The sequence below is a fragment of the Lithobates pipiens genome, unplaced genomic scaffold (genome assembly GCF_037356315.1).
Source record: "Lithobates pipiens isolate NorthernLeopardFrog02 unplaced genomic scaffold, aLitPip1_a1.2 Scaffold_19, whole genome shotgun sequence".
Taxonomy (NCBI): Eukaryota; Metazoa; Chordata; class Amphibia; order Anura; family Ranidae; genus Lithobates; species Lithobates pipiens.
Genome location: NW_027507764.1, coordinates 240,572,662 through 240,588,501, shown reverse-complemented (window position 1 = coordinate 240,588,501; position 15,840 = coordinate 240,572,662). Strand labels below are relative to the sequence as shown.

The 15,840-nt window shown below is 43.2% G+C and overlaps 1 protein-coding gene across 2 annotated transcripts in view; it reads left to right on the top strand.

Moving 5' to 3' along the window:
• TNS3 (tensin 3) overlaps nucleotides 1-15,840 on the top strand; it is a 457,447-nt gene that overhangs the window by 66,860 nt on the left and 374,747 nt on the right. For both annotated transcript variants that reach the window (XM_077491841.1, XM_077491842.1), the window contains exon 2: nucleotides 5,827-5,995. In XM_077491841.1, the coding sequence (XP_077347967.1) occupies nucleotides 5,849-5,995 (147 nt within the window). In that variant the 5' untranslated portion in view covers nucleotides 5,827-5,848. The remainder of the gene's footprint in view (nucleotides 1-5,826; nucleotides 5,996-15,840) is intronic.

The window sequence follows — 15,840 nt, the reverse complement described above, 5'->3', positions numbered from 1 at the left end:
AATTTTATCACGCAGGCCCCTCACGTTCCAGGTAAGAAATCGTATAGATGCCATATAGAGTCATATACAGTAATGAGTGCATTCAGCTTTCCCCCTAACAGCCCTCCTGTAAGCGCACCCCAATACAATTGTGCTTGATCGAGCCCAAACAGGGACTGCATGGTCAGTAGTTGTAAAAAACATTTGGCAAAAGCAACACATAGTCCAATTACGTACTCCAGCTTGTTCATAGTAATCTTCTGCATGTAAACCCAAACCAATCCACCCCCCTCCCCCCACCCTACCCTGCACCTACCCCAACTTGTGCGGGTATATTCCCTCAAAAACCAAACATGCCTGGCTGGGAAAACCAGTTTCATTGAATTAGAAAGAAAACCTAGAACAATAAATCTGAAAAAGGGTCGTGGCCACCGGTACCAGAAGGCCAGGTAAAGTAGAGCACCCTGCATAACGGCATACAGCGGTGACCCGTGTAGAGAGGCAAAAGTGTCCGTTGCTGTCCAGTCCCAGTGACCAACTCCCCCATGGCAATAAGAAGTCCCAGCAGACAATAGAGCAGTTTTCCGCTGCACCATACAATTAGTCCGTAGGACTAACATGTCTCCCCTTGCTCCGGGAGAAAAAAGAAGGAAAAAAAAAACCCCCCAAATTGTTGAAATAAAACTAACAGGCATGTAATGCAGAAAAAGTCCCTCAATAGGGACACGAAGAAAAAAAGGAAAAAACTTGTTCCATGAACGTTGACACCAACAGCAGGCGTAAAAGTTCTTCCCCTATCAGTTCCAAAGTCGGAAAGTCCAGCATATCTCAAAGTAGAAAGGGCATAAAAGTATCGGACGCCACAGATGCAAGCATCCCAGCGATGCTGGAGCAGGATAAAGAGATCAGGTAACATGTCATATTTCCAGGACACCAGGGGAAAAGTAAAAAGGTGTTTAGCTCACCCGTCCCACAGGTTCTCAGACAGCTCTATCCTGAGGCGCTCTGCGTTCCAACCATGCTATGACCTCCCTGGGTTGTTCAAAGAAGAGTGCCCGGTCTCCGGCCTCCACCCTGAGGCGCGCTGGGAATAGCATAGAGTATTTCACTTGTTGTGCACGTAGCAATCTTTTGGCCTCCAGGAAACTCTGTCTGCGTTTCTGGACGTCCGCAGAAAAATCAGGAAAGATTGCAACTTTAGTATTGCCTACAGGGATGTTACCCTTTTCCCTAGCCATGCGCAGGGCAGCATCTCTATCCTTATAGTTCAGGAGCTTTGCAATGAAGGTGCGCGGAGGTGCACCTTGAGGTGGAGGCCTGGGCGCATACGATGCGCGCGTTCAACCGCCAGCATGGGGGAAAAAGACTCTCGGCCATAGGTAGTTATCAGCAAGTGTTCTAGAAAAGTTGTGGGGTCTTTACCTTCAGCCCCTTCCGGAAGACCGATCAATCGGATGTTGCATCTGCGTATGCGATTTTCCATTTCGTCCTGCTTAGCAAGCAGGAGGTCTATTTGTTTCTGCATGTGGTCAGCATCATTTTGCAGTGGCGGGAGAGCGTCCTCCACATTGCTAATACGGGTCTGTTTCCCTCACCCGGTCACGCAGCTTCTGAAAATCCTGCCTTATTAAAGAGATGTCCATTTGCACTTCTTCAATTTGGGATGTAGGGACGTGCGGCACAATGTAATGGCTTCAAGAAGCCTGTCCGTGTCTCCCGCTGCACGCGGCCCTCCCGTCTCCTCTGCGCCGCCATTTTCCTCCCCCTCCTCACTCACATGTCGGCGGTATTGAGACAGCCGCGCTGCCGCCGATCGCTGGGATTTCGAGGGAGACATGTCCACCGGGATGAAGGGAAGCCTTCCAGACGTGTTCAGGTAAGTATTTGTGCTGTGGTGTCACAGGATCAGCGCGGGAGACAGGATTACTCGGCGGAGCTCCGGAGACACACGTCCTACTCCATGCAAGGTCAGGCCACGCCCCCGTTTTTCAGGGTTTTTATGGCCAATTGGAATTCCGCTTCTGTAAGGGGGAATCTAATTTTTCGACATCCGGGGATGGGATGGTTGGCAGGGAGTAGAAGTGGCGAAATTAGTCAGCGATATCTGTTTGTATTTTCACTTTCTTGGGGGAGTTGATGAGGGGGATGGGTTTCCTCGCTTGCTGAGGTTGGAGAGTGTTTGCGAGATGTCTGCCAAATTTCGCCATCTCGGGAAAAGGGGGGGGTGGGGGAAGAGAGGGGCAGAGAACGTTAAGTGATGGCAGGGGAGTAGTGGGAGGGTGTGAGGGGAAGTAGAGAGTAAAAGAAAAGGAGGAAGACAGAAAAATGTGGCCTCAAGGGCCGTACTATGTGCATTGTGAACAACATGTCCGCTAAAGCCACTATGGGCACTGATAACCCTAAGTGGGGGGGTCACGGCAGGTGCATAGAGGGGCCCGCACACACCGGGCAGCAGGGCAAGGCTTATTTAGTTATTTGCAGTGAGTACAGGGTCCTTTTTTTGCCAGGGATAAATTATAATGTGGAGGGATAGCCTCCAGGGAGGATAGTCCCAGGGGTCCATCCTGCATACCAAATGCCGTACAGGGTCCTTTTACCAGCATTAGATATTTATAACTCTTATAACTAAATGGGGGAGGGGGGGGGCATACATCCCACAGCAGGAGAGGGTAAGCAATATATAACAAAATATATGACCAGTGGAGAGTAAATACATTTACCATACTAACAATTCAAAAACCTGTATGGGAAAGAATAAAACACCGGTGTTGCTGACTTCCCATCCTTGGAGGCAAAGAGGTTAAACGGGAAGCCCCAGCGGTACTTGATTTGTTTTGATTGCAGGGCCCCCGTGAGTGGTTTCAGGGCACGTCGCATGTCCAGTGTGAGCTTGGAGAGGTCTGGGAGTAGAGAGACCTGGGTGCCTTTGAAGAGTATGGCCTCGTGCGTGCTGTTTGCATTATGGCAGCTTTAATTGCATAAAAATGCACCCTGCAGATCACATCTCTGGGGTGCTCCAGTTTTGGGTTTTTCGGGCCGAGGGCTCTGTGTGCACGATCAAGTTCCAAAGGGGCATCTTTGGATTTTTGGAGTAATTTGTTAAACATGGCGATGACTGCAGGGGTCAGGTCTTTGGTCTCCACCGACTCTGGGAGGCCACGGATGCGTATATATTGTTACGCCTGGCCCTATTTTCCTGGTGGTACATAATTTGTTGGATCTGCACAGTATGTTTGCTCAAAATGGCATCATGCGACTGTAACATATGAACAGTCTCCTCCATGGTGTGTTCCACATCCTCCAGTATGTTTGTAACACCCTTGCGCAGTTCTGATATCTCCTGCTTATGAGTTTTCAAGCCTCTGCACACAGACCTCAATCATGTCTGGTCGGCAGGGCCTTAATGTATGCTTCCATGTCCCAGCTGCTGGAGGAGCGATGAGATTCAGGGGAATGGATCCGTTTTCGGATTCAGCTGGGGACCTGGCGCGCTGTCTGGTTTTCATATATGGTGTGGAGTGCTGGGAGGCATGAGAGCTGGATAAGCGGGACGGTGCCATCTTGGAAGTGGGGGGGGGGCCTGTGAGGATTCGGCCCTAATCGGGTAAAGAATCGGTTGATTTCGCCATCTTTGTGCGGGTCGGGGGACTGGTGACCCTCTCCCCCACCTCTCCTCCCCATTACCGACCTTTTAAATGGGTCCGGATAGCGCTGAGAGCTGTATGTATTCTGGTGTGTGCAGGAGCTCCAGAGAAGCACGTCTTATTCCTCCATGCGCTAGGGCCCCCCCATAATTTAAAATATATTTAAAGGAAAATGCCACTTTTGGAAATAATAAAAAAAACACTGATATATGTAATAGCTATACAAGCTATTTTACTTTTTAAACAACCTTTTACATTTCAGTCTGTTAGTTTTGACCACAGCAGTCTGTTTCTCATTGCCATCAGTGATGATCGCTTTCTCAGCCTCAACCTGCATAGAGATTTTCCAGCTTTCGTTAAAAATAATCTAAGTGCCAGCACACTGAGAGATTATTGCTGGGGTTGGCTAATGCAAGGGTTGCAGTTAACCTTTTACATACACGATCGGTACCTGTCCCATGTAATGGAAATGCACATCATTTCCAATATCTACTGTAGCAATGCTGAGCTTCAAGAAATATGACATTTTCTGCCACACCCAGTCAGGGTTCAAATAATATATATATTTTTTTCAATGAGGGGGTTTAAAATAGATCAAGTTTTTTCCTAGCAAAGTTTGCTTGGTTTTTTTTTTTGTTTTTTTTTTCCCTGCGCATCATGCAATTTAAAGTTGTCCACACACTGATCAAAATTCAGTGGCTAGGCCAGTATGACTGTATCAGGTATTAACTTCGCTAGCTAATTAAAAAAGAAAAAACAGCCCAGCAAGCCGTAGTATTAACCCAAAACTGGCTGCTATAACTGAGAGGGGATGAAAATTTCAGTATAAAAGTATGTGTTAAAAGAAACAAATATACCTGGACCTAAAACCAATAAAATCAAGGATTCATGACACAATATTCTTTTGAAACCGTCGGATATCTCTATGAGGATCCGCGATTACCAGCAGGAGTTCTTCAGGATTATTGATGGAGCTTTGTCCCGAAGTTTAATATCTAAGAACACACTGGACTTTCTGAAAATTCATCATCCCATTACCCCCACGTTTTACACTTTACCTAAAACTCACAAATCCTTCTGCAAACCACCAGGTAGACCCATCATTTTGGGAATTGGCTGCCTCACCTAGCAAGCCAGCTCCCTTATTGACAACTACCTGCGTGCTCACGTGGAGAGTTTACCTACCTATTTAAAGGACACCATTCATGTCCTTACTGTGCTGGAGGGCCTATCTGTACCTCCCAGTACAATTTTGGCCTCAATAGATGTGAAGGCTCTGTATTCAAGTATACCTCACCACAAAATAATTGAAATGACATCACTCTTTTTGAACGAAAAAGACCTAGATACAATATCATATAACATGTTTATTACTGAAATGTTGCATTTAATTTTGACCCATAATGCTTTTACCTTTCATGGCTCCCACTACCTCCAGCCGCAGGGTGTGGTGACGGGACCAAGTGTGCCCCATCGTACACAAACCTGTACTTGGGAGGGGGGTGGGAGTGGGAGGTTTTTGCCTCGGACGATTGCTCGATGCATCTGCGCTACGCTTTTGTTGTGGCGCAGGTACACCGATGATATCTTCTATTTATTTTTTTGGACATGGACATTTGTGTTCCTATTGGCATTTGTTGAGGCACTTAATCAAAATAACTACGATCTCTCTTTCACTCTCAACTGGCACAGGGATACCTGATTTGGCCTGATTTCATCTTTTTCTGACCTTTTTACTGTGCTTCTTCCATAATCTTGAATTTTCTCCCCCAACCCCCCTCCTTATTTCCTCCCTTGAGGATGCACTTAACCACACACACTCCTTTTAATGTAAGAACCATTTGAGGAGATATACAATATCCAATGTACCCATTGTTTTCAATTTTAAATGTTTATTTTAAATAATGGAAATGTTCAGCCATGACCTCAACACAAGAATCTATGTGATTAATTTAAAGGCATCTACCTATAGTCCTCGCCCCCATGCCCCCCCTTTTTATTTCTCATTTATTTTTTATTATATTTTTATTTATTTTTTTACTTAAATTTTTATCATTTTATTTTATTTATTTTTCATATTTTTTTTTTATACATTTTTTCTTGATATAATTTCTAAATGTATCTGTATACTATTGTACTTGTATTATGATTCTAAAGGAAATTTAAAGAAGGAAAAATAATACTTTTCATTTTCTAATTGCAGAAACGTGGACTTTAATTGCAACATGGAGGAAGGAGAACTTGACCTCACTTTTATAACAGAGCGGATTATATCCGTGTCGTTCTCAAGTAACTGCTCAAATGAAACATACCTCCACAACATACGGGAAGTGACTCAGATGCTGAAATTAAAACATGGAGAAAATTATTTGGTAAATCTATTAATGTAGTAGTAGTGTGTAAATGATAAATAGCATAATCTGTAATAAAATATAATTTGTAAGGATTTTTTCAATCAACGAGTGGGCTGGGAGTAGGAGAAGTTTGAGTAAAACTGGGCATACAAAAATTTTATTTTTAGGAACGTTGGTTCAAGGTTCGAATAGTTAGTGAGGAGAGAATTCGAAGGAGCAGGATAGAAAAAATATATTTCTCAAATTAATGAGTTTCTAACTTTGAAATTGGTTTTCTTTTGGGAAATTACATTCATTTCAAAATAAATGTTTAAAAGCAAGCTATTCTGCTTCCTGAAGAAGAAAGCTAAAAGTTTTTTGAAGTTGTCAATACTTTCTGCTAGTACCACTTCCTGAGGGAGTTCTACATTTTTACTGCTCTAACACTAAATAACACTTTCCATAATTCAGGGTTAAAGGGGTTGTAAACCCTTTGTTTTTTTAAGGTGAAAAATTTCTGGCAGTGACCAGCCCCTCGTTTTACTTACCTGAGCCCTTTCATTCACTCGGCAGAGACACGCTTTCCCTCACTGCACCGGTGTCCTGGCTCTTGATTGGCTAGATTGATAGCAGTGCAGATGCTTGACTTGGGAGCACAAGGTAACCCCCTGGGAGAGCGCTTCTCCTAGGGGGTTATTTGATAAGAGGAGGAGCTGCCGAGGGACCCCAGAAGTCTAGGATCGGGGCCATTCTCCAAACGAGCTGCACAGTGGAGGCAAGTATGACATGTATAAAAAACAAAAACAAAAAAAACAAAAACCGAAGCCTTACAATCGCTTTAAATCTCCTTTCTTCTAACTTCAGATCGTAGCCACGTGTTCTCTTTAGGGATCTTAGAGTAAACAGTTTATCCTTTTCTAAAGTCACCTATGATGTTTTTGTACGTTAATCATATCCCCCCTCACCTCTTCTCTGTAGTTTATATAAATTATCCTCATAGCTAAGGTCCTCCACCCACCTTAATAATTTTGTTGTCGCTGAACTCTCTAATTAAACAGTGTGTTTCCTGAGTGCTGGTGACCAAATGTGAACTGTATATTCAAGATGAGGCCAATCTAGTGTTTTGTAAAGGGGCAGAAAAATGTATCTCTAAAAAGTGGAAAGTATTCCCTTTTTAATTAATCAACGTATTTTGCTAGCTTTATTAGTTGCTACTTCGCATTGCATGCTGTTGCTAAATCTCTCAAACACCTCCCAATCCTTTAGGATAATAACGGGTTGGACTGACGAGCATGGTCTTTCAAAAATCGACGCTGGTTGTTACTTATAACGCCTTTATCGCAAACAAACTTCTGTATAAAGTCCCTCACCATTCTCTCAAATACCTTGTGGATGTAATCCTGAAAAAAATGTTTTTTTGATGTCATAATGTAGTGTATAAGATTTCCTATCATTTGAGCCCAGTCTTGCCACAAAGAGTTAATCCATCTCTGAGCAATCCTCTTTTATTGTTCAGTGAGAGAAATGCCTCTCTGCTGCCTGGCCCCACCCCTTCTCTCCTCATTGGTTTACTGTCTTTGACAGCAGTGGGAGCCAATGGTGCCACACTGCTGTCTCAGCCAATGAGGAGGGGAGTCCCGGGCAGCCAAGACACTCTTGCAACATCGCTGGATCTAGAGGGACCTCAGGTACATGTATTCAAGGGGCTGCTGCACACAGAACGATTTTTATCTTAATGCATAGAATGCATTAAGATAAATCCTCTGCCTTTACATCCACTTAAATTCAAATACCTTTTTCCTATCGGTTGTGACCAGCTTGGATATCATAGGCAGTCCATGTACTTTGTTACAGTTCCCAGGTTATCTTTCAACAGACAGTCCTTTGTGGCTGAGGAAGGGTGTGCTTGTATATTTCTATATAATGTACCGTGCTTAAAAAAACTGCTCTGATGCAATTCCTTTATAAATATTCTTTAGAAAAATGTACAAATATGCAAGCACCTGGTGTTTAGGATAAAAGCATGATTTTTGTATTAGGATATCACACACAGCCAAATAAGCCTGATGAAGAGCAGTTTCGCTCGCAACTGTATGGTAGCTTGTATATTTGTACATTTTTCTAAAGAATATTTATAAAGGAATTGCATCTGTTTGACGTGTGTGAAATGTGGTATCCAAAATTAAGCTTCAGGCAGGATGTAAAGAAAATGAAAGCAAGGTGTGTTCAGAGACGGCCTATAATACACCGCTCAGCGCCTGATGCAGGGAACCAGAAATCCAAAAAAAATAAATAAATAAAATATATATATATCACAGAAGTTTGTGATCTGTCAAGTTATTACAAAAATACCAAACAGGTCAGAACCTTAGCAGCCGTTTTGAAGTATAGTAATTATATTACAAGTAATACAAAAATTAGTTAATGAAAACTCAGAATAATTTTTGTATTAAAACAGCGCTCTAAAATAATGTCCAAAAGATAACCAAATAAAGTTAAAATGGAAAAGTCCTTATTGTGCAGAAAAGGTGACTGTAGTGATGTATTCAACGTTGCAAGGTGATAACGGTGGTTGTTTCAAAGTGCTGTTAGTATCACTTCCTCCAGGTAATGGCAGGATTTCACAGTGTGTAACACATCCCCCTTAGGGGGTTAAACTCACCAGACAAAGTTGAGTAAAAAGCCTTAAGGAGGTATTCCCTCTCTAGGTATCCAAAAATTCATACGTCATCCACTAGGGTCCAGCTTTCAATAGTGTTCCATAAATGTCATAAAACAAAGCAGAATTTGCACATAGCGTAATTCTGTTTATTTTAAAATAAATTGCACAAGCTAGTAAGTAACCCCCATATAATAATCTGCGTACATTGTTACAAATGAAAAACAGCATTTAAAAGTAGTGTGTTCACCGTGTCTCCCAACGCCAGGGTCATCAGCATGTGTTCCTCTGCAGACACAATGGGTGACTTTCTGGATCTTGGTTAGCGGTGGAACGCACTTGTCACTTCCGGGAACGTCGTGTAGGCCACGCCCTGACACGTTTTGTCACTTCCGACTTCAACAGAGGGCGTCTGTGTGGGGGTTACTTACTAGCTTGTGCAATTTATTTTAAAATAAACGGAATTGTGCTATGTACAAATTCCTCCAAGACGTAAAAACACCAGATATTAGATATCACCACCACCTCCAGCACCAGAGAATTAACACCTGTCCCAACAAGGACTAAGGGAACTGATACAGCAGACCTTGCTAAGTATGTGAAAACGAATTAACACTGGCCTTCTAAAGTGTAATGATTTTCTAGAGAACTACAGAAACTGGATATCCTCCTTCAGGCTCACATATGTCCGGCCTCGGGGTTTGTGTCTGTTTACTGGTTCAGGTACAATTCAGGTTCGAATTGTCTGAATTTGCTCCTGATCCGTACCCAAACAGGCATCGGATCATTTTTCAATCCATACCACGGCTGCCCCGGCATGTGTGAACCAGCTCCATTAATAGCCAGTCACACTTGCCTGTAATGCAAATTGGTTGCGGGGCAAACCCGCATCCAGTTCGCAAATGTATGAACTCAGCCTTAAGTCAGTAGTCTAGGACCTCAGCATTCCACCTATGCAGGAACTTGATTTGTTAATGATTTGTTATGCTATTTTGGCATTTTATGGCCTTCAAAACTGTGATAGAGGTAGTGAGGAGTGACATCAAAAATTTGCACCCTTAGAAATCCTGAAGGCAGTGATTGGTTTTCGGGGTGCCGTACGCAGCTAGACTCCCAAAAAGTCCCACATATGTGGTATCCTCGTACTCAGGAGAAGCAGCAGAATATATTTTGGGGTGCAATTCCACATATAACTATGGCATGTGTGAGCAATATATCATTTAGTGACAACTTTTTGTAAACTTATGTTTTTGTGTCATTATTCAATCACTTGGGACAAAACAAAATATTCAGTGGGCTCAACATGCCCCTCATCAATTTCCTTGGGGTGTCTACTTTCCGAAATGGGGTCATTTGGGGGGGGGGGGGGGTTTGTACTGCCCTGCCATTTTAGCACCTCAAGAAATGAGATAGGCAGTCATAAATTAAAAGCTGTGTAAATTCCAGAAAATGTACTCTAGTTTGTAGACGCTATAACTTTTTGCGCAAACCAATAAATATACGCTTATTGACATTTTTTTTTACTAAAGACGTGGCTGAATAAATTTTGCCCTAAATGTATGACTAAAATTGAGTTTATTCGATTTTTCTTATAACGAAAAGTAGAAAATATCTTTTTATTTTTTATTTATTTATTTTTTTTTCAATTTTTGGTCTTTTTCCATTTGTATCGCAAAAAATAAAAATCGCAGAGGCAATCAAATACCATCAAAAGAAAGCTCTATTTGTGGGAAGAAAAGGACGCAAATTTCGTTTGGGTACAACATTGCATGACCGCGCAATTACCAGTTAAAGCAGTGCAGTGCGAAATTGTAAAAAGACCTCTGGTCCTTAGGCTGAAAATTGGCCGGGGGCTGAAGTGGTTAATTAAAAAAAAAAAAAAATTACCCTTACAATCACTTTAAGCAACCAGCCATGCAATAAAACATGCTTAAGACCAGGACAGCAAAGAAGTTATGGCTAACAATAGTGGATATAAAGTGTGGTGGTGGTGGTGGTGGTGAAGACTAAACACATCCTTTGGAAATGTAACCAATCCTTAATTATATTTGCATCCAAATATCGGTAGAGTCCAACTGGAAACACGGTAGGGCAGCTTAGTATCAATTATTATAGGTCAGAGCAGGGGTACGCAACCTTTTGAGCACAGTGTAGCAAAAGCAGTTTTCAAAGAAATTGAGTGTGCCTATTTTATAACAAAAAAATGTCAGCTTCTCACACTCAATCACTAAAAGGATTGAGAAATGCTGTAAACTACTTTACTTTAGTAGTGAGAAATTGACATCCTGAACTCTCACGTCAGCCCCAATTCCTGCCACTCCACAGCTCAGATCAACCCCAATTTATGCACCTTCACACCTCAGATCACTGTCCCTCCTACATGTATCCCACCACTGTACCACCCTGCTCATTTGGACCACCATCGCACCCCTTCCTCATCTGCCCCACCAATGTACCCCCCCTTCCTCATCTGCCCCACCACTGTAACCCCGTGCACATATGCCCCACCACTGTACCACCCTTCTTTTCTGTCCCCCTCACTGTACCACCCTGCACTTCTGTCCCACCAATGTAACCCCCTGCTTGTCTGCTCCACCACTGTACTGCTGTAACCCCATGCAAGTCTGTCTCACCACTAAACCATCTTCTCATCTGCCCTAACACTGAACTTATCTGCTCATCTGCCCCACCACTGTAACCCCCTTTCTCATCTGCCCCACCACTGTACCTCATGCACATCTGTCCCACCGATGTACCCCCTGTTCTTCTGCACCACCACTGTAACCCCCTGCTCATGTGTTCCACCGGTTGTACCTCCTTTTTCCTCTGCACATCTATCCCACCACTGTACCCCCTGCTCATCTGCCCCACCACTGTACCCCCTGCTCATCTGTCCCACCACTGTAACCCCTCGCTCATCTGTCCTACCACTGGTACCACCCTGCTCCTCTGTACTCCCCTGCTCATCTGGCCCATCACTGAACCCCCCTGCTCATCTGGAGTGATTTTCATTGCGCTGAATACTGGCTGTAGCTTAACCACTTAACAACTGGCCCATAGCCAAATGACAATTACAGGGTGGTTTGATGACTCTGGGAGGGCGTGCTATGACGTCCTCCCAGAATCGCACTCCCGTGTGCCCCCTGGGGCACGCACACGGGAGCATCTGTGGACTAGGTGCATCACAGTAAATGGCTGCTGACAGTGACCGAGCCATCACATGTAAACAAACCGACTTGATATCAGGTTCCTCTCTCCCCTCTCTGTACAGTGTAAGCCGAGAGGGGAGAGATCAAATGCAGCAGCTTTGTGGGCTGAATGTGTAATGCCCACAGCGCTGCTCGGCCATCCACGCTCGCCCATCCACGCTCAGCCACCCCAGCATCCACGCTCAGCCACCCCGTCATCCACGCTCAGCCATCCATACTCCTCCATCCATGCTCAGCCATCCCTCTGTCATACTTCTCCACCCATCCATGCTCAGCCATCCATACGCAGCAGTACTCATCTCTCCATCCATGCTCAGTCATCCCAGCCATATCGAGCTATACCCAGCCGTACTCGACCTCTGTATGTGACCCGGCTGTGGAAGTCTCCCACATGTGATATCGTCATACTAAGGAGGAGTAGGAGAATCTATTTTGGGGTGTCCTTTTTTAATAATAATACATTTTATTTATAACACACTTTTCATCATCTCAAAGTGCTACATGGTTACAAAATTATAACAAAAGCATACATCTAACACAAACAAAATTTAAAAAGAAAAGTCTTAAGTCCTTTTTTAAAACAATCAGTATATTGAGGAGCCCTCAGACTATCAGGTATGGCATTCCACAAACGTGGGGCAGCAGCACAAAAAGTCCTATCTCCCATTGTCTTCAATCTAGTTTTTGGAATTTGAAGAAGATTTAATTAAGTTGAACCGAGGGAACGAGATATATTTTGCAACTTAAGAAGTTCCTTAAGATAAGGTGGGGCATGTCCATATATGCATTGGTGTGTAAGAAGAGAAACCTTATACTCAATCCTAGCAGAGACAGGGAGCCAATGAAGTGATTGAAGAATGGGGGTAATATGCTCATGTTTCCACACTCTCATCAGGATCCTAGCTGCAGAGTTTGGGATATACTGAAGCCTCTGCTGACTCTTTCTTGGAATCCCAATGAGAAGTGCGTTACAATAGTCCAGTCTGGAGGAGAAAAAAGCATGAACCAACCTTTCAGCATATGAAAGGGAAAGAATAGGACGAAGTTTAGAAATATTACAGCGATGATAAAAAGAAGTCTTACATAAATGATTTATATGTGCTTCAAAGTGAGTTGAGTCCATTTTTACACCACGATTAGTATCTGTTGATGAAAAAGGGATTTTAGAACCAGAAAAAGCAATACTGGTTATCGATGATGATTTAATCTTATGAGACGTGCCATAATGGTAACTTCAGTTTGGGAACTATTTAATTGCAAAAAGTGTTGCTCCATGCATACCTTTATCTCCTCCAGACAGGTGGTGAGTACTGAAAGGGATGTCTGTGAAGATGGTGTTTCAGCTGCTGCATTTACATATAACTGTGTGTCATCGGTATAACGGTGAAATTTAAATTTTATAACGACCGATAATTTGACCAAGAGGAATGAGATAGAGAATGAATAGAATGGGGCCAAGAACTGACCCCTGGGGGACACCACAAGTAACCATATGCGGCTTTGATTTAAAATGGCCCAGTGAAATATGTTCACTCCTATTTGTGAGATATGATTCAAACCAACGGAGGACTATGTCATTAAGTTCAGCATTATAACGGAGCCTGTCTAAGAGAATGCCATGATCGACAGTGTCAAATGCAGCCGACAGGTCGAAAATGATGAGGAAGGAGGGAGAGCCAGCATTGGATGATATAAGGTCATTTGTAACTCTAACAAGAGCAATCTCCGTGCTATGAGCAAAACGAAAGCCTGACTGGAATTTTTCAAAAAGGTTGTTATGCTTATGATCCTGAAGATGACTTGCAACGGCTTTCGATATAAAAAAAATATAAAATAATTTTTGGTATGTACATGCTATGTGTTAGAAATATTGTATAAATGGACAACTTTCATTTTCTTTACACATTTTCCAAAAATTTGTAGAAAAAAAATGACGACATGTTCAAAAGACTCATTATGTCTCATAGATTATACGTTGGGGTGTTTACTTTCCAAAAATTGGGTAATTTTTGGGACGTTTCCATTGTCCTTTTGCTCCAGGGCCTTCAAACTTGTAAGAGGTAGTCAGGAAATTAGATGTGTAATTTATGCTCCCGAGCACCTGATAGCGCTCCCTGCATGTTGGGCCTCTGTATGTAGCCACGCTGTGTAAAAGTCTCACACGTGGTGTCGCCGTACTCGGGAGGAATAGCAGAATGTGTTTTGGGGTGTAATCTGTGGTATGCATATGTTGCGTGTGAGAAATGACCTGCTAATTTTACATTTTGTGAAAAAAATAAATCTTGATTTTTGCAAAGAATTGTGAGAAAAAAATGACAACTTCAAAAAACTCACCATGCCCCTTCTTAAATACCTTGAAATGTGTACTTTCCAAAAAGGATCATTTGGGTGTGTTTTTACTTTTCTGGCATGTTAGGGTCTCAAGAAATTAGATGGGCTGTCAGTATTTCAGGTGTGATCAATTTTCAGAGATTGGCACCATAGCTTTTGGACTCTATAACTTTCACAGAGACCAAATATACACCAATTGTGGTTATCTTTTACCAAAGATATGTAGCAGTATAAATTTTGGCCAAAATTTATGAAGAACAATTACGCATTTGCAAAATTTTATAACAAAGAAAAATGCATTTTTTTTTTTTTGACAAAATTTTCAGTCTTTATTTTTTTGCGCTATAAAAGAAGAAGAAAAAAAAACCCAGTGGTGATTAAATACCACCAAAAGCTCTATTTGTGGGGAAAAAAATTCATATGGGTACAGTGTTGCATGAGTAATTGTCATTCAAAATGTGAGAGCACTGAAAGGGTTCTAAAGGTTCAGGAATAATTTCAACAAAGTTCCCAGAAGCTCAACAGTAATTCTATAAACTGACACCCAATTGGGGTTTTCTCAATTGCAGTGAAATCCCTTCTTTATGAGATTGGTAGCGGCAACCAAGCGAGTCATCTTCCTCCAGGTGGTGGGCAAGGCTAGCAGGACTGTAATTGGTTTTAACAGTGGCCAATGACAGTCCTCCTCCTCCTTGAAGCAGGGACCCCCCACCCCAGCAGAATTGCACCCAATCTCTTCCCCATTACAAAAGTTGACGATCACAGCTCCAGCAAGGTTAGAGAACCAAACACTCTTTCCAATCTTTTACAATGTGTAGGGGCACAGTGTCTCCCCGTCAGTGCAGGTGCGGTGTGGGGAAATCTGAAATTGCAATGCATTAGTGTCTCGCTGATGCATCCCTGCGCTGCTCTGCTGATGAGGAGGGAATCGAGTGCCAGCAAAAGAGGCTTTGTGTGCCCATTGTGGCACCAGTGCCGGGGTTGCCTACCCCTGATTCAGAGTATATCTCAACCTTTCATGGTTCCAATAATGTATCTGTAATGCCAAAAGAGAATGCTTTTTAGAGCAGATGGGCAGGGCTGGTGCACAGATTTTTGACATCCTAGACGAAACCTAATTTTGCTGCCCCCTGACTCCACCCCCTTTGCCCTGCCCATGTATACCCCTACTTTTTAATGAAGCGCCCATCAAATGCAGCTTCCCCAGCGCCCATCAAATGCAGGCTCCCCAGCGCCCATCAATGAATTTTTGCTTGCTTTCATTCATTCGGGAGTCGGAACACAGACACAGTCCTCTGCCGCCGCTGCGCCTCTGACACTATGTGTGAATGGAGCCACGGCTGCCTGCTGATTCTGAAACTTAGTTGCTTGCTGCAGAGAGAAGTAGGAACACCAGTGGCTGGTCGCCTAGGTGGCTGCCTAGTTTGCCTAGTGGTAGCACCAGCCCTGCAGAAGTGCATCAATTTGCCAATGGTTATATTGGCCATAGTATATCATGACCTCCCTGCAGACCTGAAAGCACATAAATTGCTGCAGAGCATAAAGGGCTATGAAGCCTTGTATGCAATCCAGGTGCCTTATGACAAAACCCCCTTGTCCCCATGTTGATGAGGACAAAGACTTCCTCTCCACAACCCAGGGTTGGTTGGATCTGTGGGGGAGGACTTATTGGTATCCAGAAGCCC